Source organism: Heptranchias perlo, chromosome 2 (genome assembly GCF_035084215.1).
Source record: "Heptranchias perlo isolate sHepPer1 chromosome 2, sHepPer1.hap1, whole genome shotgun sequence".
NCBI lineage: Eukaryota > Metazoa > Chordata > Chondrichthyes > Hexanchiformes > Hexanchidae > Heptranchias > Heptranchias perlo.
The window spans coordinates 92455508-92479620 of NC_090326.1; the positions used below are offsets into that span (position 1 = coordinate 92455508).

At 43.8% G+C, this 24113-nt stretch overlaps 1 protein-coding gene across 1 annotated transcript in view; it reads left to right on the top strand.

Moving 5' to 3' along the window:
- Window positions 1–24113, top strand: part of dync1i1a (dynein cytoplasmic 1 intermediate chain 1a) — a 236830-nt gene that overhangs the window by 117225 nt on the left and 95492 nt on the right. The window contains exon 7 of the mRNA XM_068004236.1: window positions 12938–13024. Coding sequence (XP_067860337.1) covers window positions 12938–13024 — 87 coding nt within the window. The remainder of the gene's footprint in view (window positions 1–12937; window positions 13025–24113) is intronic.

The following is a 24113-nucleotide window of genomic DNA, read 5'->3' on the forward strand; positions in this document are numbered from 1 at the left end:
CTCAATTATAAGACGTTATAACCTTACTTTAAATTTTGTCCGTATTCTCTCTTTTCCCCCCCCCCCCCTTTTCTAAAGAAAGTAACTCAAACTGAGGTATAGTTCTACTGGCACTGGCACTCCCTCAGTACTGTACCCAAATGGACAAATTTCATGTGTGAGCCTAGACTGTGTGTGTGGCAGGCTATTCAACTGGGGAAGCATTATAGCTGAACTCAATTCTGTCCACAAATGCACTTTCCAGCAGAAGTCATGAGGCAGCGATCAATGGATAATCAGTAACAATGCTGCTTCAATTCACATGGGGTCCCATCACTCCAGCAGCTTATTGCTTTTGTTGAATAGGGGAGCAGCATTCTGAGAGCTGAAGCTGAGTCCTAGAACACTGCAGAGGTGGCAGTTCATATGGAAGACCACCACCATGTAGTGAGACTTTAAAAAAAAAATGTTTATAGGACAAACCATTGTTGGGCATTAAGCCAAATTCCTTGTGCTCTAATTTTTGCTAATAATTCCATATAGACAACATCCATAGATACTCTGCTATTTATCAGCAAATGACCTCAAAAATTCAACTAATTAGTCAAACATGACCTATCCTTCACAAATCCATTCTTTAATTAGCTGATACTTGTCCAAGTGGTCAATCACTCTGTCTCTGATAAGAGTCCAGTAACTTCTCCACAATTGATGTTAAACTGACAGGTCTGTAGTTTCCTGGTTTCTCCCTCCCTCCCTCCCTTCTTAAATAACAGAGTAACATTTGCAATTTTCCAATCCAAAAACACAATTCCTGAATCTAGAAAGCTTTGGAAAATTATGACTAATTTCTTTCCCCATTTCTTTTAATACCCTGCAATAGAAACCATCAGTCCCTGGAGATTTATTTATCTTAAGTCTCATCATTTTCTCCATTACCATTCTTTTAGTTATATTAAATCCACTAAATTCCTCCTCTTAACTTATTTTTAAATTCCTTGTACCACTGGTATTTTGTCCTCTTTCTCCACAATGAAAACGGGTGCAAAGTATTCGGTTAACAAGTCTGCCATTTCCTTATTATCCATTTTGGTCTCACCTGCTCTTAGCTTTAATATCTCTTGCAAGTTTTTTTTCATATTCCCTTTTTTCATCTAGATAAGAAGACTGATCTGAATATTAGTAAGGATTAGACATGTGGCAGGTTTCTTGTTTGCCCATTTTAGTTTTAATCCCTTTTATCATAAATAGTAAATAGCCAAAAAAAATCACCATCTGTCATTTTTCTCAAACGATTAGAGGTTTAAAGTTGAACGGCTTTGCAAATAATGTGGATTTTAATTTTTTGCTTTCTACCTCTCCCTGATTTCTGCATGCATATGTACATATGGCGATTAGTTTAAATACAGTTGCTTAAGTTTGTACAATATCAAAGTGGTATTTGCATTTCTGTGACCTGGATTACTTTTTGCAAGCTCTCTGTCTCCTTTCATCAAATAAACATGAGCTAAAAATGTTTTTCTTTTTCTGGTACAAGTGTTACTAAGGCCCATGTGGGAACTATATGTGAATAGAACAATTTGATCTGCAGAGTTTTTCTGACCATATTATCATAGAATTACTGGTCTCTATATTAACGGGAGGGCAGAAAAGATGCAGGAGAGCCCGGTAGCGGCAGGAGGCTACAGCTGGGACCCGTGGAACAGTCCTTGGCAGCCAGTGGAAGGAGGGCAGTGCGTGAGATCGAGGGTTCCAGTGAGATCGGGGTGGGGGGGCGGGTGCTGGGGAAGCCCAAGAATTCCTTGAGGAGCCTGGGGGGAGCATTCCTGCTCCTTCTTATCCACAGGGAGTTCTAAAAGGAGCAGATCTTTAATACAATTAGGGATGGGTAATAAATGCTGGCCTTGCCAGTGACACCCACATCCCATGAATGAATAAAAAAAAACTTACCTTGGCCAGTCAACGCATCCCGCCTTGGATCTGCTGCCAGGCAGAAGAGAGCGTGGGACTCTCCCCTGGCATTCAATTAATTCTATGTTGCGGTGCCAATGATGTCATCGGGGCCGTAAAATCCTACAGCACAGAAGGAGGCCATTCAGCCCATCATGTCTGTGCCGGCTCTTTGAAAGAGCTATCCAATTAGTCCCACTCCTCTGCTCTTTCCCCTTAGGCCTGCAAATTTCTTTCAGGCAGTGCATTCCAGATCATAATAACTCACTGTTTAAAAACAATTCTTCTCATCTGACCTCTAGTTCTTTTGCCAATTATCTTAAATGTGTGTGCTGTGGTTACTGACCCACCTGCTAGTGGAAACTATTTCTCCTAATTGATCAAGGGCCTGATGATACTTCTATCGGTTCTACCCATCAAAAAATTACCAACTTTTAAAATAAGCATATGTCACACCGAATTCTGATTTGTTTTGAAAAGGAAATACATGCCTAAAGGGATAACTTGCTTGCAAGGTTTAATACCTATGTCTTATGACTATCTTCCTGTCAAATTTATGTCTTGAACAAAATCTATGAAATGCATGGATTGCGCTGGAATGACGATGTTTTGGCTCCAGTATAATAACTGTTTTCATATTGCTTTACTTAGTGGTGTGAATCCAGCCCCTTCTTTCTCCTCCTCTCTCTTGATCTGCTAGAGCTTGTATTGGCAAGTTGATGTGTGTGTGTGTGTGTAGCTCAGTGAAATGGTTTGTGTGTATTGAGTACTCTGATTTCTTCTGATGCTGCATTGCATATGCACAACACTTGGTTCAAAAGAGTTTTCCATTGGTATACGTGTCACTTGGGGACCATTTTGTTTCCATAATATCTGGAATGATTAGCATTTTTTAGAGGCATTCTTTTCTTCTTTTGTTTACCTGCCAGTTTCACCTTCTGTGGGAAAACACTTATCTGGGACTTTCCTCCAATGGCACAACTGGAGTTGGAAATTGCTGCGAGTGTCATAAGGAATAGACACTGATGCCCAGCCACTCCATGTACCATGTGTTTGTACAACGTGGAGTGCCACCACAGTAAAATAATTCTTGTTATGTGTTAGGTGCCCCCAGAAATTCTCATGGATTTTGGTTAATTAATTTTACAAAGTATTATACAATCTTAGTGTAATGCACAGGCTGTACAAAAATTCTGAATGTCTTTTTTCCTTCATAGCATGTTAGAATGTGTAACTTCCTTTTGCTGTTGAGTGTACTCCTACACAGATTAGAACCATCAACTTCTAAAGATGTGTATGCGTGTGTGGTCTGTGTTCATCCTAGATCCCACTAGTCTGTCTGCCCAAACACTGTCAGGAAGGGATTTGTATCCTTAGTTTCCTTACACACATGGAAACTACTAAGCAGTTTGTTTTTAAAATAGTTTGTACAGTAAATATTTACAAGAAAATCATGAGAAATGAATAGAAGTGAAATCAGGTTAGAGATCTCCTTTGACACTTGGTCCATATCTTGCATTTGATCCTATTTATTGCTCTATTGCCAAAAATACTGTTCTATGATGTGAATCCTCAGCTGATAACTGGCAGTTTTGAATATTTGGAGGGGGAGGAAGATGTAGAATGGGGTTATCCCATCCAGAAGAACAAACATTTACAGTCTTAAAATATAACTACTTTTTAATCTGTTTAGATTTATATAAATACTAAGTGATCTCTCATGACATTGCACATGGGAAGTCAAGACCAAGTACGGTCTTCAGGTCAAGCAGGCTTAAAGGGCAGGGGGGATAATTAGACCAAGGAGGGGGAGCCAAAGGCAAGGGAGATGGAACAAAAGGGTGGGGAGGAGAGAGGATGGAGTGTGGGGAAAGAGGAGTAAAACAGCTCAGCGGGTTACGGGATGCTACCTTGGGGGAATCCTTCTTCAATAGGAGGGAATCGACTCTGAGGCCAGGCAGCCGTCTCAGCTGGGTGGGTGGAGGGTGACTACTGGGAGCTGGGTAGCCTGTAGGTGAGTAATTGTCTCGGGGAGGTGGGGTACTGGCACTCTAGGGCCAAGAAACTAACTCAATGGTTTTGCGGGGTGGGGGGGGGGGGGGGGCGCAATCTAAGAACAAAAAACTATGGGGGAGGTGGGTAAAGTCTGATGCTGGAGAGATTTGCTAGTGGGCATGGGGCAGTTGAACACTAGGGAAATTTGGTAGACCTAGTTTAAAAGCCTTGCAAACATTGCACTGAGGGATGGCTGGGATGATCCTCCTTTATTACGATGCTCATATTCTGTTGTAGAAAAATAAACTGGTTTCTCTCTCCTCCTTTTACCCCACCCATGATAACTCAGTGAATAATGTGCCACTGAGCACGAAAGCCATACCTGGCAATTGCAGACCCATTAGCCCTTCAGCTGTGTGTGACCTTCACTGTGCCCTGTGTGCATTAGCAAAAAAAAGTAAGTTGGACACCGGGTTATTTTGCCAAATCAATTGAGTTTAATTTCCCAGGAGCTGTACAGTGACCTGGTTAAGCCACACCTGCATGCTGTTCTGGGTTCTGCAACATAAGGAGGCCATCCAGGCCCTCGGGGCAGTGCAAGAGGGGAGAAATGAGGCTGATCCCCAGTGTTAAAAGGAAGAGCCATGAGAAAATTGTCCATAAATGAGGGCTCGTCTGCCTCAAAAAGAGACATTTCAGAAGGGATCTTAGAGGTATATAATATGCTTAATGGGATAGAGAAAATAAACCCAAAACACTATTTTCAAATATGGCAGGGCAGCAGGATAAGAGAGCACAAGTTCAGAGTTGTGAAGAGCATGTATAGGACAGACATCAGGAATATTTCTTTACACAGAGGAAAGGGATACCAGAAAAGGCAGTTGAGAATATTTCGGAAAAAAATGAGTCCTCCTGTTTAAAGAAAAAAGTGTAATTATGAGATAACACACTTCAGTTTGTCATTTTCTACATGTGTTCTTTGGTATCTTGCATAGCTAACTGCACTGGCCTCTAATGCAGCAAATCTTTGCTGTTCAGATGAGCAAATTGATCAACGTTACAATTAGCTTTCCAGAATAGCATACTTATGTTTTACCTGTGCAAAACTCACTGCAGGTTCGAGGAAAAGTATTAAACAGAAGCCACAGCTTCCAGTAGTGTGAGTTTCTGGACTCGGGGTCTATAGTTACATTGTTGTCAAATGACAAATTGTTCCAAAATAGAAATTCCAGGTACAAAATTCTATCTTTATTTTATGCTACTCCAAAAAAAAAGCTCCATGTGAAAATTGTATGTTTGTGTGTTTTATGCTATTGTTTTAAATACATTTTCCACCTTCCAGAAAATAGATATGTGCTCCATATAGTGGTCATTATGGGGTATGTTTCTTTCTGTGAAGTCAAAGATTTTTCTTCACTAAACTGTCATTGTTCAGTAAAAATAATTTTTCTTTAACATGGAAAACGGAAGAAAATATATCCCTGGTACCTGAAGATTGTTAGGGTTTTTTTTGCCTTTATTTTTGATGTTTCTTTGGTCGTCTTTTCTCCAATCTATGTGCTGGGCCCTAGTGTAAAATACTGTTTGTACTGAATGATCTGGTTCTGAATCATGGTCATTAGTTAAAACTAAGGAGCATGCAAGAGAAACAGCCTGCATTTCTAAGTTTATCTCATGCCAAGATCCTAAGGCAGTTGTGTCACAGTTGGTAATACATTTCTAGATATATTGTTTTTATGATAGTCTGTTGGGAAAAGGTGCCTTTTTAAAAAAAATCGCAACTATCTTCCACTCTGCCACAATTGTCAGTTGTAATAGCTTTCTCTTGGTTCTGTCACTGTTCGGTTTATATTTTTTGCCACTGTCGCATTGTGAAGCTTGGATTCCAGTCCTCTGAAATGTAGGTTGTGACAAGTATCCTGTGTGTCACAATTACATGTTTGGAAGGGATGATGATTAAAGCTTTTGCAGCATGCTACAAAGATTTTTCTCTGGGCAACTCAAAATTAAGGTCAAAAAATGTAGTGTTTTTCTGATCCTAGAAACAATATTGAAGTAATATTGCTTTCCTGTGTGGTCAGCTCTTCTTGCCTGGTATCTTTAGAAAACTAGGTGGTCCAGTTGTGGTAGTCAGTGGTTGGGCCGCTTTTTTGTACAGATGTTGTTGATGTGAGGTTCTGCTGACAACATGTTACTGTGAATTGCCTACTGCAGCAAGCTGACTCTGTATGGACACATTTTTATATATACCAGAAGTGTGGTCTCTATAGCCTTTAACCCGTTGTGAACTGCAGCAACATTCCTGTGCCAGCATTAAAAGTGCCACAAGATGATGGTATTTCTGTGTATTCAAATAATCTGTGCCTGCAGGAAAGGTGTTTAGTTCCATTCGCTTCCCCAGTTGCAGTTTATCATTAGCAGAAAATTATTTCTGTAGCCTTTGCATTACCAAATATCTATGTATTTTTTGAAAGTTGCATTAGATACTCAGTGCACAGAGTTTAAATAACCTTTCAGATGGGAATATTTCCTGAACTGCCCCAGTATGAGGCTCCCATATTTACAGCACCACTTTCTTCCATTAACTTCTAAATGTCACTTTAGAATAACTAAAGTTAGCTTTACCTTTGCTTCTATCTTGATTTTCCTCACTGCAGTCCCCTTTCCCTCTTGAAAGTTCAGCCCAAGCTGTGAGATATTATTCGTAAGAAGAATTAAGATGGTTGCACTTTGCTCACATAAAATAAGCCACTTACTTTATAAATTGTAGGTAGTTGAAGAAACAGTTTGAGACTACTTTAATCTGAAGATAGGCACTGCATTGATCAATCCAGTTAGACAAATGAAATATTGTCCATATAATGCAACCAGCTGATGAGAAAATGAGAGTTATACCCTTTTAGAAAATAGCATATTTAGCAATGTAACTGACATTTGTGGAAATGTTTTTTATTCGTTCTGCTTCACATGCCATGTGTAATGATCCAAAACCAATGTAGCCCACAGGGGCAAGTTTCCAGGATACTTAACTCTTTTAGGAGCATGTTGCATCATCCTATTACATGACCTTTCTCATGCCCTATACAATACCCCACATATAATTTAAAAAAAATATTTGCTCGCATTACTAGTGCACCAGTTATATTCAAACACCATCCTCACTGCACTGTGTATGTGCACAGCAATTAGTATTCTAGTTATGGTTCTTCTAGTGAATATTTAATAAACACTTAGAATTTACAATTTTACTAAGCCCTAACCTAAAATTTATGTAAGTTACTGTAAGATGTTTCCTAATATTGCCAGTCATAACTTGGCCATGATAGTGCGTAATATTCTATCTGATACCAATAAAGGTCAAAACCCGTACGGTAACCTAGAAAACTGCCAAAACTGACCAATAGCTTCACAAATGCTGACTCAGCCTCAGAAAAGGTGACAATTAAAAAAAAAAAGACCTTTTCAAAGTTGCAAGTGCATTGGAACATAATTTTTTTCTCTCCAGAACAAGCCAATGAGTAGATGAAAGCATGGCGAGGAATGCTAATGTTGAAGGCACAAGATTTATTTTGGTGGTGGGTGTTGGGGGGGCATCCTTCCATCCCAAGAAAATGTTTTTTGACACTTTTTAGTTGGTACATTTTTCAGTATCTTGAAATTCACAACAAACATGGGCAGTTTATTCTTGCCAGCTTGGCCATCCAGATTCCTGCTAGGGCCCCCACCTATTTCTACATGTAAGGAAGGTGAAAGCATTGTAACGGCCTATCCGCTGGACAGTCCCCTGTTCCTGATTATTATTCATAACCTGGAGGAGGAGCAGTGGGAACAAGCATGCCGCCTGAGGCACCATAGCCGGAGACTGAACCGATCTCACTACAACCTCCCACAGAGTGTACAGGGAACGGATGTTTTTTGAGGCACTGTCGGAGGAGCGCTCCATGTGTAGACTGCATTTCAGCAAGGAAGCAATTGGCCACCTCTGAGATGCTCCATGAAGACCTAAAGCTGCGGTCCACCTCCCGCAGGGCCTTATCAGTGGCAAAGAAGGTGATGAAGGCGCTCAATTTCTATGGCTCTGGTTCCTTACAGTCAGGCACTGGAGACCTCCATAACATCAGCCAAGGAGCTGTGAGGACCTGCATTCAACAGGTGATAGATACCATCTTCCGCAGGGTATCCGACCATTAAATACAACATATCCCCTGCACAGCAAAGAGACAGGTCCACCAACTTCCATAGGCTTGCTGGCTTCCCCAGGACGCGGGGGCGATTGATGGGACCGATGCGCCACTGAAGGCTCCACTCGATGAAACTGTCACTCTCAACAACAGGAAGGACTACCACTCGCTAAATGTCTCTGATGCCTAACTGAGGATTCTGCATGTAAACTCAGAGTGTCGGGAAAGTGGTCATGACTGGGTGGGGGTGGGGGGGTGCAGACACTAGAGATTACTTCTTACAGCCTTTTAAAAGTTTTTTTTAAAACTGTAATTAACTTTTTTAAGTTGTTGAGTGGTGATTTTAGAAGTTGCAGCTCACCTACCTCCCAGTGCCACACCTCAATCTGACTTATGGGGCACAATTTTAACAGTGAAAGACGGGTGGGTTGGGGGCAAGGGGGCATTCAAAATTGCAACTATTTCAGACCCGCCCCCAACCCGCCCATTTCCGGTTTTCACCGGGAGGGACGACCAACCCGCTCCCAGGAGGTGGGTTGGGCCTCAAAACCTTTCAAGGAGGCTTCGGGCCTCCATTTTCCCACAGTTTCCAATTTCAACCCCGGGGGGCTGGAATTCCCGGGCCTTCTCTTTCACGCTTCGTGAAAGAAGGCGAGAAGACCAGAGACTAACAGGTAGGTGCGTTTCTGGCACAGCTTGTGGGCCTGGAGGAGCAGGAGTGTTTCCCCCAGGTCCAACAAGCCTACCTGCAGCAACCCCCCCTCCCCCCCTTCCCCCCCCCTCCCCCCCCCCCCCCCCCCCCAACCCGAGCGATCATGGATCCTTGACCCCGATCGCCCCCCCCCCTCCGCAACGATCGCGGACCTCCGATTTCCCCCCCCCCCCCCATGATCGCAGACTCCTGACCCCAATCGCTCCCCTCCCCCCAATAACTGCCCCCTCCCTACATCCATACAAACAAAGACTTACCTGAACACTTCCTCTCCCTGGATGGTCTCCTGCCCAACTGAGACTAGCCTGTCAATCAGGATGGTCAGTCGGACAGCAAGCCAATAACAAAAAAAAATAAAAGACGTCATTACATCAAAATCATGAGGACTTCCGGGTTTCCGTCTGCAATTTGGCCCCCCAACCCCTTCCCGGCTTGGGGTCAAAATCATGCCCATGGCATCTGTTCTCAGTTATTTATGGTGCCATGTGGTTGGTCTGCGGGGTAAGCCATTGGCTACACCACTCAGGAGGTCCCTGATTTGCCTTTGACCTCGCCACACCATAGGTGGATCTATGTTCCATCAAATTAATGCGTAAATATAGATTGATATGAACAGGGAACTGAAAAATCCAAATAACACTCCGGTCCAGAAAATCCAGGCCCCTTATTTTTATAATGGATAGATTGCAATGCAATTAGCATTTGTTAACTTTTTCAAAAATGTCATCGTCAAATGTGTATCTGATCATCAGGTGAAAAATGTCATTTGACTTGTGCTAGCTGAGGAGCAAACAGATTTGGTAATCATTTTAGGAGACATCATTGAAGCCTTAAACATCTGCATGAAACATGGTTTCCAGTTTTTGTTTCCTTATATCAGATTGTAGTGCTTTTGGGTGGATTGTATTAATATTCCAAAATCCTGAGAATTTGCATTTGTTTTTGACATTGTTGGTTGCTCTAATGCCTAAAATGATAAGTTAAGACTCTGTGGCCCTATGTCATTAACCTTTTAGTTCAGCAAAGCATTGTGCCCAGAAGCAAGTTGATTAGTGAAGCTGGTGAGAGCTGCATATGTAACGAGTTTGTGGGTGATGGGCGACCAGGTTCACGAAGCTTTTCAGGCTAATGTATGCACAGCCTTTAAGCTCCTTCATTTAGAGACCTGGGGTTTGCAGCGTAGATGTAGAGTCCTTGTAACAAGTAAGGTATTCTATAGCAGTCATTACCAAAGCATTTCCGTATGACGTAGAAAGAGACTATTCCTTATTTATCTATGATCAAGGGAGTACTACCAATTTACTATATCTATATTGTGTTTCTACATTTTCAGTGAAATATATATAATTATAGTTTCTAAGCTAGAGTATCAATTCTGTAGTTGGAATATGTTAGAACATATATTTTGTATTATGAAATTATTTCTCGCAACATTTTACTGCTATGTTCCTTTTGCCCCATAAAATTGATCATTTTTCTGATGTTCAGAATTAATGCTTTATTCACTGAGGATTACCTTTTAAGTAATGTTCATTGCGATGTAGTCTATTCAGAAGTTCAGTGCCAACTGATCAAATTTACAAATGATTCCAACCCTACCCCAGTCAACAAATCGCTAGATATAACAACAACTTGCATTTATATAGTGCCTTTAACGTAGTAAAATGTCCCTAGGCGCTTCACAGGAGCATTATCAAACAAAATTTGACACCGAGCCACATAAGGATATATTAGGACAGGTTACCGAAAGCTTGGTCAAAGAGGTAGGTTTCAAGGAGCATCTTAAAGGAGGAGAGAGAAGCGGAGAGATTTAAAGAGGGAATTCCAGAGCTTAGAGCCTAGGCAGCTAAAGGCACAGCCGCCAATGGTGGAGCGATTTAAAATCGGGGATGTGCAAGAGGCAAGATTTGGAGGAGCGCAGAGATCAGGAACGAGGAGGAAGACCTTTGGCCCGACTTTTCTCACCATTTAGAAAGAGGTTGCAGCCACAGCAGGGAGGCAATAATAGGAAACCTACTATGAATACCACATGGGAGACAACGTTGGCCCAGAATTTGCTGCAGCTGGTCAACGAACAGCACCCGCTGTTAGTTAGACTTGCCCTTGTCTGTTTAATTTCCATGAGATTTTGCACTGCAAGTTGCTGGAAGTGTGGGCTTCTCGGATCTGTGTGAACAGGGCAAGCAACTGTGTATCTCCTTAACCAATCAGATTGAAGGATTATTAAGTGAACAGCGTGGAGTGTGAACCAGAAAGCGTAAGTTAGAATGTGAATTCAACGTCAAATCAGATACAGAAAGAGAAATAAAGAGTGGGGAAGAAAGATTGGATTAAGAGAGAGAGAAAAAAAAGAGAAAAAGTAAACAAAAATTAATTTACATTTTATTTTAAATCTCTACAAGCAGTTAAAACCTGAAGGAATGATACTCCACACTTGTAATAGTTAATTTTCAGTGCCAGGGAGGTTGTTTGGCAGTAATTAACATTTATCACACCGTTAAAAAGGGTACTTAGACTGAAATGGACAAGCCCTAACTTTCTGTGGCGAGTTTAGTTTGTATCTACCAGGGAAATACAGGAACTTCATGCCGTTCAATGCATTTGAATGGTGAGGCAGACAGCGAGATGCCATTTTCGGGAAGCTAATGGCAGAGTGGCGCATCTCGGACATCAACTTATGGATTTTCGCTTTTAACTGCACATCTGCCCCTCGCCTGAAGTTGCTGTACGATTTGCGCATAAATAACGGTGAGCACCATTAGCTTCACCGTTATTTTGACAGCAAATCCTGGGCCATTTTGCTGTGGGTTCACACTCATCAGGAACTTGGTTGATCAATTCATGTAGGGCACATTTAGGCTGCAGAGATGAAAGTAATGTGCTAACTCATTGGTCCATCCAGTCCTTTACTTTAGAAGCAGATGCCATACAGATCAGCTTTGATAAAATGAGAGAATGGAAGATAGAATTATGGAGAAGATAAAACATTTTGTGATGCAGCAACAGAAGTTTAATTTCATGTGGCCACAGAGATTAGGCACCTATCAGGAGGAGAGATTATCATTGACACTGGAACATCTGTCAGGATGACTTTCCAGAGACATTTGAAGGAACGGATATTGGAACCATTTTCTCATTTGTTGGACTCAAAAACTTTGGTGGTTAGCAAAAGATCAAACTGACCAAGTATCTTAAATTGTGTTTGACCAGGGTGAAGGGTACTTTATTAAAAAAAAAGTAAGAAGCTAGGATAAGTTTATGATCCTATTTCTCGGCCAGAACAACTAACACTTATTGTTTCAATGACCATCAGTAGGCATACATAGTGCTAGGGAAAAGACTAAAATATTTAGGAGAAATATGAGAGGGGCTTTTGCTTACACTGCAAGAAAATTAGGTTAGTAGAGCACATCAGGGTGGTGCAAGTTCTGAAAATACAGAGGTGCTCTTGCCCAATTTTATTGTCACTAACTGATGGTGTACAAAATGTGATTTTGAATTTTTCAGTAAAATTATGAACAGGAGGAATGCCATTGTCTCCCCCCTCCCTCCCCAATCTCTCTCACCAGACCTGTGGCAAATAATCAAAATGAAATTTGATTTTTACAATATACTGCCCTCAGTAGATAAGTTCAAGTTTTCATGAGCTACGACTGGACTGTCTGGATTTAATTGATCTAAATTCTAAATCAGCTTTTAAGATTGTGTTCTGGAGTTGTCACTCATCATTGGATTTAGGTTGTCAACTTTCATTCCCGCAGTTTAGGATGAATCTTCACCTTCTGCTACATGCTATCGCCTACAAACTCTGTTGTCCTTTTATGAAAATTCAGAAAATTTAAAAGCTGAAATAGAATAAATGGGCAGACCTAACTCAGATTTACATAGAATTTACAGGCCATTTGGCCCAACAGGTTTGTGCCGGTGTTTATGCTCCACATGAGCCTCCTGCCACCCTACTTCATCTAACCCTTTCAGCATACCCTTCTATTCCTTTCTCCCTCATGTACTTATCTAGCTTCCCCTTAAATGCTTCAGTGCTACTCACCTCAACTACTCCATGTGGTAGCAAGTTCTAACCATTCTAAAATAAGATTTTTTTTTTCTCCTTTTCTTGCAGAGGATGAAGATGACGACATTCCTGAACTGAATCTAGGAACTGAATCTGAGCTGGAAAACCAAGATCAGAAAGCTGAAACCAAAGAAGGTAGGTCATTATCATTCTTTTAATTTTTGTGTAATCCATTTGAGCCTATGTGGGTTGATGGGTTTTGTATGCCAAACCATGTTTAATGTTGAATTTATTTTATACAACAGTAACTTTCTGCCAAGGGTTCAGGAATTGATTTCAGGGTTGGACTGCCAATAATGGGTTCAACATTGTGTAATGTAGTTGTTCTTTGATGTTTTTAACCTCTCACTCTTTTCAAGTCAGAGCTGATTGGGCAGTTACTACTGAAATTACATAAATTGCTGAGATTCTTGAGTAAAAGGGTTTATGGCATCACTGTTGTTGAATGAATAATGTTAAACAATATTGATACAGTTTTATATGCTTAAAACATGCACAAAATAAACTGGGAAAAATGTGTTTTAAAGTGGCCAAGTTTAAGATTGGGGGCCAGTTTTGAAGTATCTTCTAGTTGAAATTTTCAGTAAAATTATTAATAGGAAGAATTTAAACTCTCCACCCCCTGATCTTCCTGTCCCAACTTTTTACCACTGTGCCAAATCATCATAATTGAATTTCATTTTAACAATATACTGTCCTCCCAGCAGATAAGTCAAACTTTTCATGAGATGTAACTAGATTTAATCAGAATGGATCCAAGTTCCACATTAGATTTTTTAAAAATTCAATCTGTGGATGTGGGCAACGCTGGCAAGGCCGGCATTTATTGCCCATCCATACTTGCCCTGAGGAGGTGGTGGTGGGCCTCTTTCTAAGGTTCTATAAAAGTCCACTTATAGGGCAGTTAAGAGTCAACCACGATGGTGTAGGACTGGTGTCACGCATAGGCCAGACTGGGTTTTTACGACAACAGCTTCATGTTCACTCTTACTGATACCAGCTTTTTATTTCCAGATTTTTTTTAAAACTAAATTTAAAATTCTCAAATTTGAACTTGCATAACATAACCACTACACTACAGTACTCTGTGCCAATTCACTTGTCATCTGTATTTAGGTCAGAACACGTAACATTTACATGTAACAGTAAAATTACTTGCCACTTTAAAAGCCAGTTTATTTTGTATATTAGGGTATTTAAATTATATATTGGATAAATGCCAAATTTAAATTGTAATTTTATTATTTGGTTTTGGGTTTTACCGTTCTTGAGTCTTAGATGGCCTTTCTTAAAAATAACTACAGATGCATTTCTACTAAACGTACCAATCTGAGAATTGTACGTGTTTGAACGCACTGATATTGGATAGACTGGAGTCTTATGATCCCTCCGCTGTGGTGGATTTTATTCACTCTAAAAGCTGGTGCTCGATTAGTAGACATGCGCAAAACAGTCTGCCGTTGTGATGATGCTTGCGTGCCTGAATGTTCATGGGCACAGCATGCCAATATTGAGATCATGAAGTCAGTATGACCTTAAGGACAAAGTGCTCAAGAGTCAACATTTCTGGAAAACTTTACAATCATTACCGAAACTTTAAAATTAATTTGTCTGTGTTTATGATAAAGTTACTATATGTATAGAAATATGCTTATAAAAATGATTGCAAAGTGAAGTGGAGAAAAAGTTAAAAAAAAATGTTCAGGTAAAACTCTGGATTCTGAAGAAATCAATGGTCACTCGTTTGCCATGGTTTCGGATGAGCATTATGCAGCACATTCATAAAGAGCTAGTTCCACTTTCATGTCGGTGCAAAGCAAAAATGATAGAAAAATGATAGATTGACTTCAACATAAATGTGACCTGGGCTAGAAAAAAAATCGATTAAGAATCAGTTTGAGTTCATGGGCTCAATTTTCAAACGGAGCCGGGAAGGGGGCAGGGGGGGTCAATTTGAGGTTGGGAAACCCATGAGTACGGGTTTCCCGGGCGTCCTTATGATTTTGATGTAAGGAAGTCTTTTATTTTTTTTGTCGGTTTCCAGTCTGACTGACCAGCTGATTGACAGGCTGGTCTCAGTCGGACGGGAGACCAGCCAGGGTAAGGACGTCTTCAGGTAAGTCTTTGTTTACATGGATTGGGGGAGGGGGGGCACGAGTGGGCATGGGGGTCACGAGTCATGTGGGATAGGATCGGGGGGTCAATCACGGAGGCGGGATTGGGGGTCATTGCAGGAGTCCGCGATCGTTGAGGGGGAGGGTTGGGGATCGGGATCGGAGGGGGAGGATCGGGGTCGGGGGTCCGTGATCGGGGGTGGGGGGGGATGTTGATGCAGGTAGGCTTGTTGGGCCTGGGGGAAGCACTCCTACTCCTCTAGGCCCACAACCTGTGCCTTTCTAGGCACTTACCTGCAGTCTCGGGTCTTCTCGCCTCCTTTTACGAGGCCTAAAACAGAAGGCCCAGGATTCCCGGCCCCCCAGGGTTGAAATGGGGAATTCATTTAAAATGGAGGCCTGAAGCCTCCTTGAAAGGGAGCGGGTTGGTCGCCTGCCCATTGTCCCGCCACCGTGAAAACCGGAAATGGATGGGTTGGGGGCGGGTCTGAAATGGTGGCAATTTTCAATGCCCCCCCTGCCCTCAGCCCACCCGTTTTTTAACTTTGAAAATCGAGCCCCATGTCCCTATAATATCAGTCATCTGTTAACTGCTGTAGTAACACCTTCTGACTGGGGGGGGCACTGTCTGCACTGTATGATAGTATCAACAGTGTACTTACAAATCAGCCTGAGCAATAGGTTATATTTCTCTGCTGCTGCAGCATTTCTGTTATGAAACAACCGCAGAACCACAGACAGCAATCAGATCTCACCATGAGAACCAAAGAGGAGCACAAAATTAACAGTCATGGCTTTGTCATTTGACCACATTATGATCAAATTTTAGTGGTAAACAAATAATTTTGAACAGAAATTGAAATTCATACTCATGCAATGGCTAGGTTAACTAAGTTTGTTTGAATATAGTCTTTTTGACAACTAGAAATTTGAATAAAGCACTCTCTATCCATATCTGTTGTTGCTCACGGAGAGTCTGAGGATATGGGGCAGGATTTTAAATGGGAAAAACTTGTGGGTTGGGGGCAGGGGGGGGCCTTGAAAATTTCAACAATTTCAGACCCGCCTCCAACCTGCCCATTTCCCGTTTTCACTGCGACAGGATAAGGGGCGGGCAACCAACCCGCTCTCAGGAGGTGGGTTGGTTACCCGCCTTTCAAAGAGGCTGCGGGCCTCCATTTTGAAAGGTTTTGCGATTTCAACCTCTGGGGGACTCCCGTGCCTTCTCCTTCACGCCGCGTGAGAGGAGGCGAGAAGGCCCGAAACTGCAGGTAAGTGCCTTTATAGCATAGCTTTTGGGCCCGGAGGAGCAGGAGTGCTTCCCCCAGACCCAACAAGCCTACCTGCAGGGGCACAATAGCAGAGAGGAGGCAGGAGGAGCATGGGTGACAGAACTTGCATTTATATAACACCTTTCACAACTTCAGGACGTCCCAAAGTGCTTTACAGCCAATTAAGTACTTTTGAAGTATAATCACTGTTGTAATGTAGGAAACGTGGCAGCCAATTTTCACACAGCAAGGTCCCACAAACAACAATGAGATAATGACCAGATAATCTGTTTGTGATATTGGTTGAGGGGTAAATATAGGCTAGGACACTGGGGAGAATTCCTCTGCTCTTCTTCGAATAGTGCCTTGGTATTTTTTTACATCAGATGGGGCCTCACTTTAACATCTCATCTGAAAGATGGCACCTCTGACAGGGCAGTACTTCCTCAGTACTACACTGAAGTGTCAGCCTAGGTCATATGCTTGTGTCTCTGGAACAGGACTTAAGCCCACAACCTTCTGACTCGAAGGTGAGAGTGCTACCACCGAGCCAAGGCTGACACCTAAATGGAGGTGTGATGGGAAATAAGCTGCTGAGGGCTGGATTTTCATTTGTGGCTCCTTTCCCTATCACAGAGATGAACAGCTTTTAACCAAATATAAAGCCAGGGTAAGGGGGCAGGGAAAGAACAAAAGGAGAAGGTCGATGGTAGGTTGGAGGACAGGAGTGGAAAAAGTCAAATAGATCCCAGGGATGCAGACCACCCCCCAGGTATGTACCAATAATGGATACCCACGCCAAACACCAGCCCACACTTCCTCCACTCTGGTGCAACCATCCTCCATTACTCATAAAATGTCTTTATCTCAAGTCTGCTGGAATACAAAGGGGTGGAAGTTATGCTACAATTGTATAAAGCTCTGGTTAGACAGCATCTGGAGTACTGCGTTCAGTTCTGGGCACTGCACCTCAGGAAAGATATATTAGCCTTGGAGGGGGTACAGCACAGATTCACCAGAATGATACTGGGGCTAAAAGGGCTCAATTATGAGGACAGTTTGCATAGACTAGGCTTGTATTCCCATGAGTATAGAAGATGAAGGGATGATCTAATTCAGGTGTTCAGGGTGATTAAAGGATTTGATAGGGTAGATAGAGAAAAACTATTTCCTCTGGTGGGGGAGTCCAGATCAAGGGGGCATAACCTTAAAATTAGAGAGAGGCCGTTCAGAGGTGATGTCAGGAAGCATTTCGTCACACAAAGGGTAGTGGAGATCTGGAATGCTTCTCTCCCCGCCGCCCCCTCCAAAGAAAAAAGCCGTTGAGGTTAGGTCAATTGAAAATTTCATTCTAATTGAATAGTGGACACGTTCAAGGGGATGAATGGCCTACTCCTGTTCCTATATTCCTTCCTGAGCCATCGCTTCCATTTTCTCTCTGACAGCAGGTGCTGGTAATTGAGTTTAAAAAAATCTCTCTTCTACAAACCATTTTTGGGCTCAATTTTTTTTACAATAAAAGCATGAAGGATGAACTTTAGCACATTTTTGTTTACCTTTCGAAATTTGTTTGAGTGTAAGTCAGCAAACTCGCTAACCGTGCACTAAAATTTCTGCTTCTGCATATTTCCACATGCTGAGAGTGTATATTAGGAAATTACATCAGCTGAGTATCCTTAGCTCCAGATTTTCCATCCATTAACTTTAAGAAACACACAATTTTTGCTTAAATCCATTGCAGCAGGAGCCTGCTGAAATTGGAGAAAGTTGTGGGAGTATTTGAGGGCACAGAAGTAGCTGTGGACGGCTTTGGGGAGGAGGCTGTTGGATGTAAACACTTGAAATCTGATGGTTCGAAAGGGGATATTGTTAGTTTGGGTCCCATTCTTCTGGATCCCCCACCACCACGAGTTTGTTAGATCTTGCTCCTCCAATTCATCCCCAATGCTCTAAAACCCCCTCCTCAGTCCTGCTGGATGCTAGGACCCTCTTCATTGCTTACAAACCATTAGTCCACATTGCGAGTGCTTCATTATCCAAGAATTGTCTCAATGCTCCCAGACCATCCCTCCCGAATGGCCCCAATCCCAGAATCCGTCTCCCAGTGATTCCAGGTCTCAGCATCTGCCTTGGTGTTCCTGGAACCTCCCTCTCTAATGTCCTGGAATCGTAGGACACCCTCCTCCTTCCCCAGTTCTCTAGGACCCTGGCACCACTTAAAATACTGCTAAATCCTGAGATCCCGTCTCATTACTGCCACGTTTCAGGATGATCCCGGTAATATAACTTGGAATAATATCCCTATTATAAAACTCAATGTGATTAATATCATGGGAGATCTGCTAGTAGAATATAAATAAGTTTATATAGAGTATAAATATGTGTGTCTATTATGTGCGTATATCAGTATGTATATTGTATGTGAGTATTTAATGATGGGAAACTGGAATGACTTGGTTCGCTGCATCATCTCATTAACTTTTAGTGAAAGATCAAGGGAGATGCAGCTAGAGATTACTGATCGAAAAATTCTCTTTCAGGAGTAGGCAGGTTACATTACTGTTGTATTAAATTTTGTTTTGGATTATTGACTTCTAGTAAATTTGAGTCCTCATGACTTGCCATTTATAATCTCTTACATTGGATGTAAGCAAGTTCAGCACATCACTAGAACTCCATTAAACATCAAAGGTGAGGGAGATAATCATTGTGTTCTGCTGCGGAATAAATATCAGTTCCTAAGAAAATGCTGCTTTGTCAGATAGTGGTTTGGTTGGGACATGGTGGCCTTTCTTATTTTTGAGTGTTCCTCAGAAACATACTTTGATCAGCCATTTGTGCATCTGCTGGCTTCTGTCTAGAAGAAAGAAGGGAGAGTCATGAAACAGAGATCAAAGTGTACACAAGAGTACTAGTTACTGAAGAAAAAAATTATAGTAGATTACACAGAAAGCAGAGGTTGGAGTTTGTGGTTTAGTGGTAAAGGATTTTTAAAAAGAGCACTTCCTGCATGCAGCATTTTTGAATACTGTTGATTTTTTTTTCTGAAAAGTCAAATGTTAAATATTCACTGTTTTTTAATAACGCTCCTATACAGTACTAAAGTCTGATTTTTAATCATTTTAAGAACTAATTCATATTCAGCTTGTACCATCAAACAATAACCAGTATTCTAATCACTGCATAAAGTTATTGTATACAATGTGTACTGTATGAAAGTCTATTGCTCACTGCTTTCTTACAGAAAGAAAAATTGTACAGTAAGATGATTGGAGGGAATGCAATTTATTTAGATGAAACTTTCAGCCATAGTAAACATTAGGTTAAAAGCTCTTGAAAGTAAAAATCCATTCTGAAGGCAGCTATTTTATAAATCTGTACATAAGTAAGGCAAATGGAAATGTCTTGTAATAACTAACTTGGGAATGTAACTTGCTAATACTACTTTTAGTTCTTGTTAATAACTGCAGGCATTGGTGTAACTTACAAATACTTTATTTAAAATACACTGAATATTTAACCGTTTTATATAAAAACTATGTAACTATGTTGCAGCTATAACTGAACATTTTTTTACAGCACCATTGTGAATCTTGTAGATTGATCAAAGGGTAGAATTACAATTTATCACCCAAGGCAATAGAAATTTAAAATCTTTGTTTCATAAGTCAAATACAATCAAAAAGGGACTATAAACTTTGGATAATAGATTTGTGAGAATGCCAGAAAAAAATACATTCCTTTTATCCCAAAATTACCTTTTTTTTATCTTCATGATTCAATTCATTCACTATGTTTTGAAAATTTCAGGTGCTTACTAAGTACATTGTAGAAGGAAGTAGAACATGTCTTACATATACATTTTTTCAGTACTAGTCGATATGTGGCATTGTAAATGGAGAATATGGTTATTGTCTTATCTGTCACTGATGTCTTTGTGTTATTGATTCTCTCCATCCGTCTCCTCTTTCGCTGTCTCTCTTTTCAGCTGCTTTTCTCTTTTAACTCTTTGTCCTCTTCTGTTTTTCTGTCTTTTTTTCTTCTTTTGGGTGGTGGTGGTGGGTGGTATGACATGGTGTGACAGGAAAGGAGCCATCAATGCCTGCAGGCTGTACTTGGGGTGAGGGTTGCAGGGAAATTGTTGCCCTGGGTGGCTTCCTTCCCAACCACTCATGCTTTCCCCCTACCCCCTTGCTTCCATTGTGTTCCCTACCCTTTCACCTTGTTACACCATTCCCCTTCCTACTACCCCTTCCCTCCCATTACTACCCCTTCCCTCCCATTACTACCCCTACCTCTTCCATTTTGAACACCCCACTCTACCTCTGTCTATTCCTCTCCTCGTTGCTCTGACGTCACTCACCATTAATTCTCCATCCACTCTTTCTCCAAGGGTGGGTGCTGAGAGACTACAGACATGCTCATCCTCAACCAGTATCTCTCCTGTCCTCCACTGCTCTGCCCCTCCTTCCTACCCTCCATTCCAATCTGTTTCCCTCAGGGCTTTGTCTTTCAAAATGTATCCTTTTTTTAAGAAATGAAATTAGAATGAGGAAGAAAACCGTTCATCTGCTTGTTACTCTCTGCATCTCATTTTCCCTCTTCCAACAGCCGAGAGACAATTAGAATCTGTCTCACAGATGTACATTTTGAAATTGACCCTGTCTGTCAATGAAGCACAAGTGGAGGTGAATAGATCGCCTAAAAGTTCAGCTGGTGTTTCTTTTGAAAATTGAAGTAACATTGCAATTAAATTCCAAAACGGGCAATAGCCGTTATACACCATGGCTGATTTTCCTTTTTCACTAACTTCAACAAAAGGAAAATAGGGCGTCCCTGCTCAAGTTGGATTTCACCCCCATTAACATGAAACAAGATAGCTCTCCCCACCCCCCCCCCCACCTCGCTCTCTTTTCCTCCGCCACTTGCTCTCTTGCCCCCCCACCTCGCTCTCTCTTCTCCCCCCCCCCCCTCGCTCTCTCTTCTCCCCCCCCCCCCACCTCGCTCTCTCTTCTCCCCCCCCACCTCGCTCTCTCTTCTCCCCCCCCACCTAGCTCTCTCTTCTCCCCCCCCCCCCCCCCACCTCGCTCTCTCTTCTCCCCCCCCCCCCCCCCACCTCGCTCTCTCTTCTCCCCCCCCCCCCACCTCGCTCTCTCTTCTCCCCCCCCCCCCCACCTCGCTCTCTCTTCTCCCCCCCCCCCCCCACCTCGCTCTCTCTTCTCCCCCCCCCCCCCACCTCGCTCTCTCTTCTCCCCCCCCCCCCCACCTCGCTCTCTCTTCTCCCCCCCCCCCCCACCTCGCTCACTCTTCTCCCCCCCCCCCCCCACCTCGCTCTCTCTTCTCCCCCCCCCCCCACCTCGCTCTCTCTTCTCCCCCCCCCCCCCACCTCGCTCTCTCTTCTCCCCCCCCCCCCCCACCTCGCTCTCTCTTCTCCCCCCCCCCCCCCCACCTCGCTCTCTCTTCTCCCCCCCCCCCCCCCACCTCGCTCTCTCTTCTCCCCCCCCCCCCCCCACCTCGCTCTCTTTCCCCCCCCCACCTCGCTCTCTTTCCCCCCCCACCTCGCTCTCTTTCCCCCCCCCCACCTCGCTCTCTTTCCCCCCCCCCCACCTCGCTCTCTTTCCCCCCCCCCACCTCGCTCTCTTTCCCCCCCCCCACCTCGCTCTCTTTCCCCCCCCCCACCTCGCTCTCTTTCCCCCCCCCACCTCGCTCTCTTTCCCCCCCCCACCTCGCTCTCTTTCCCCCCCCCACCTCGCTCTCTTTCCCCCCCCCCACCTCGCTCTCTTTCCCCCCCCCCCCCACCTCGCTCTCTTCCCCCCCCCCCCACCTCGCTCTCTTCCCCCCCCCCACCTCGCTCTCTTCCCCCCCCCCACCTCGCTCTCTTCCCCCCCCCCACCTCGCTCTCTTCCCCCCCCCCCACCTCGCTCTCTTCCCCCCCCCCCACCTCGCTCTCTTTCCCTCCCCCCCCCCCCACCTCGCTCTCTTTCCCCCCCCCCCCCACCTCGCTCTCTTTCCCCCCCCCCCCCACCTCGCTCTCTTTCCCCCCCCCCCACCTCGCTCTCTTCCCCCCCCCCACCTCGCTCTCTTCCCCCCCCCCACCTCGCTCTCTTCCCCCCCCCCACCTCGCTCTCTTCCCCCCCCCCCACCTCGCTCTCTTTCCCTCCCCCCCCCCCCACCTCGCTCTCTTTCCCCCCCCCCCCACCTCGCTCTCTTTCCCCCCCCCCCCCACCTCGCTCTCTTTCCCCCCCCCCCCACCTCGCTCTCTTTCCCCCCCCCCACCTCGCTCTCTTTCCCCCCCCCCCCACCTCGCTCTCTTTCCCCCCCCCCCCACCTCGCTCTCTTTCCCCCCCCCCCCACCTCGCTCTCTTTCCCCCCCCCCCACCTCGCTCTCTTTCCCCCCCCCCACCTCGCTCTCTTTCCCCCCCCCCACCTCGCTCTCTTTCCCCCCCCCCACCTCGCTCTCTTTCCCCCCCCCCACCTCGCTCTCTTTCCCCCCCCCCCACCTCGCTCTCTTTCCCCCCCCCCACCTCGCTCTCTTTCCCCCCCCCCACCTCGCTCTCTTTCCCCCCCCCCACCTCGCTCTCTTTCCCCCCCCCCCACCTCGCTCTCTTTCCCCCCCCCCACCTCGCTCTCTTTCCCCCCCCCCCACCTCGCTCTCTTTCCCCCCCCCCACCTCGCTCTCTTTCCCCCCCCCCCCACCTCGCTCTCTTCCCCCCCCCCACCTCGCTCTCTTCCCCCCCCCACCTCGCTCTCTTCCCCCCCCCCCCACCTCGCTCTCTTCCCCCCCCCCCCACCTCGCTCTCTTCCCCCCCCCCACCTCGCTCTCTTCCCCCCCCCCCCACCTCGCTCTCTTCCCCCCCCCCCACCTCGCTCTCTTCCCCCCCCCCCACCTGGCTCTCTTTCCCCCCACCCCCACCTGGCTCTCTTTCTCCGCCCCCCCCCCCACCCTCCGCAATGCTACAACAGAACACTTATTTTTTTTCTTTTCCACATTCTGCTTTGAAAATGGACTCAATTATTTGAATAAAGCAGAAAGTGCTAGATGGTAAAGAAAAATATTTTTCAATACAGCTGACTGAGTGGGACTGATACATCTGGGGAAATTAAGTACACAGCACATGCTCAGTCTGCATAATGAAATTAAGTTATTAAATGACACAAAAGGCAATTTATTGGAATTGTGAAATGTGTAATTTCAAAATATATATTTTGTTTAACCTCTTAGTTTGGACATGAGAAACTTGAGTTACCGAAATGAGAGCTGAAAAAAATTTCAGAAGCATTTTGAGAAACTTGAGAGAATCCAATGGCCATATGGCAAAACCGCAGGGTAATATGCTCTAACTATGAAGTAGCAGCTGTCATGTGGTCAAACAGTGTGACATCTTTAACATTACAAATACCTACCACAGCCCTACCTACAGGAGTAACTTGTAATGAGTTTTCAATGAAATGAAAGGCACATATTGTATTTAATACATAATTCATAAGATCTCTAGTACTTCTATGCTTAACTTAGAAGATAGTTAAATATTAAGAAAATGTTTCTACCAGCTAACTAAACTGATTTATTTCAACTTAAAAAGTCCTACTAAAAGCGCTCTCAGTGATGCAATTTCAAATGGAAAAGCACAGTGCAGTGAGTGCTTTGAATGAATAATCTAATAAATTTGTGCTCAGTTGGAGACTGATATTGTGGCTAATTGCTACAATTAACAGGATCTATCTTTTTTAAATACCAAGGAAAGGGTTTTTTTAATTTTTAAAAATCCAATTTCCTGAAGATTCTCCAACAGTTCTCTGCAGATTGAAAGTTTCCATTGCCATGGCATTGTCTGTTGT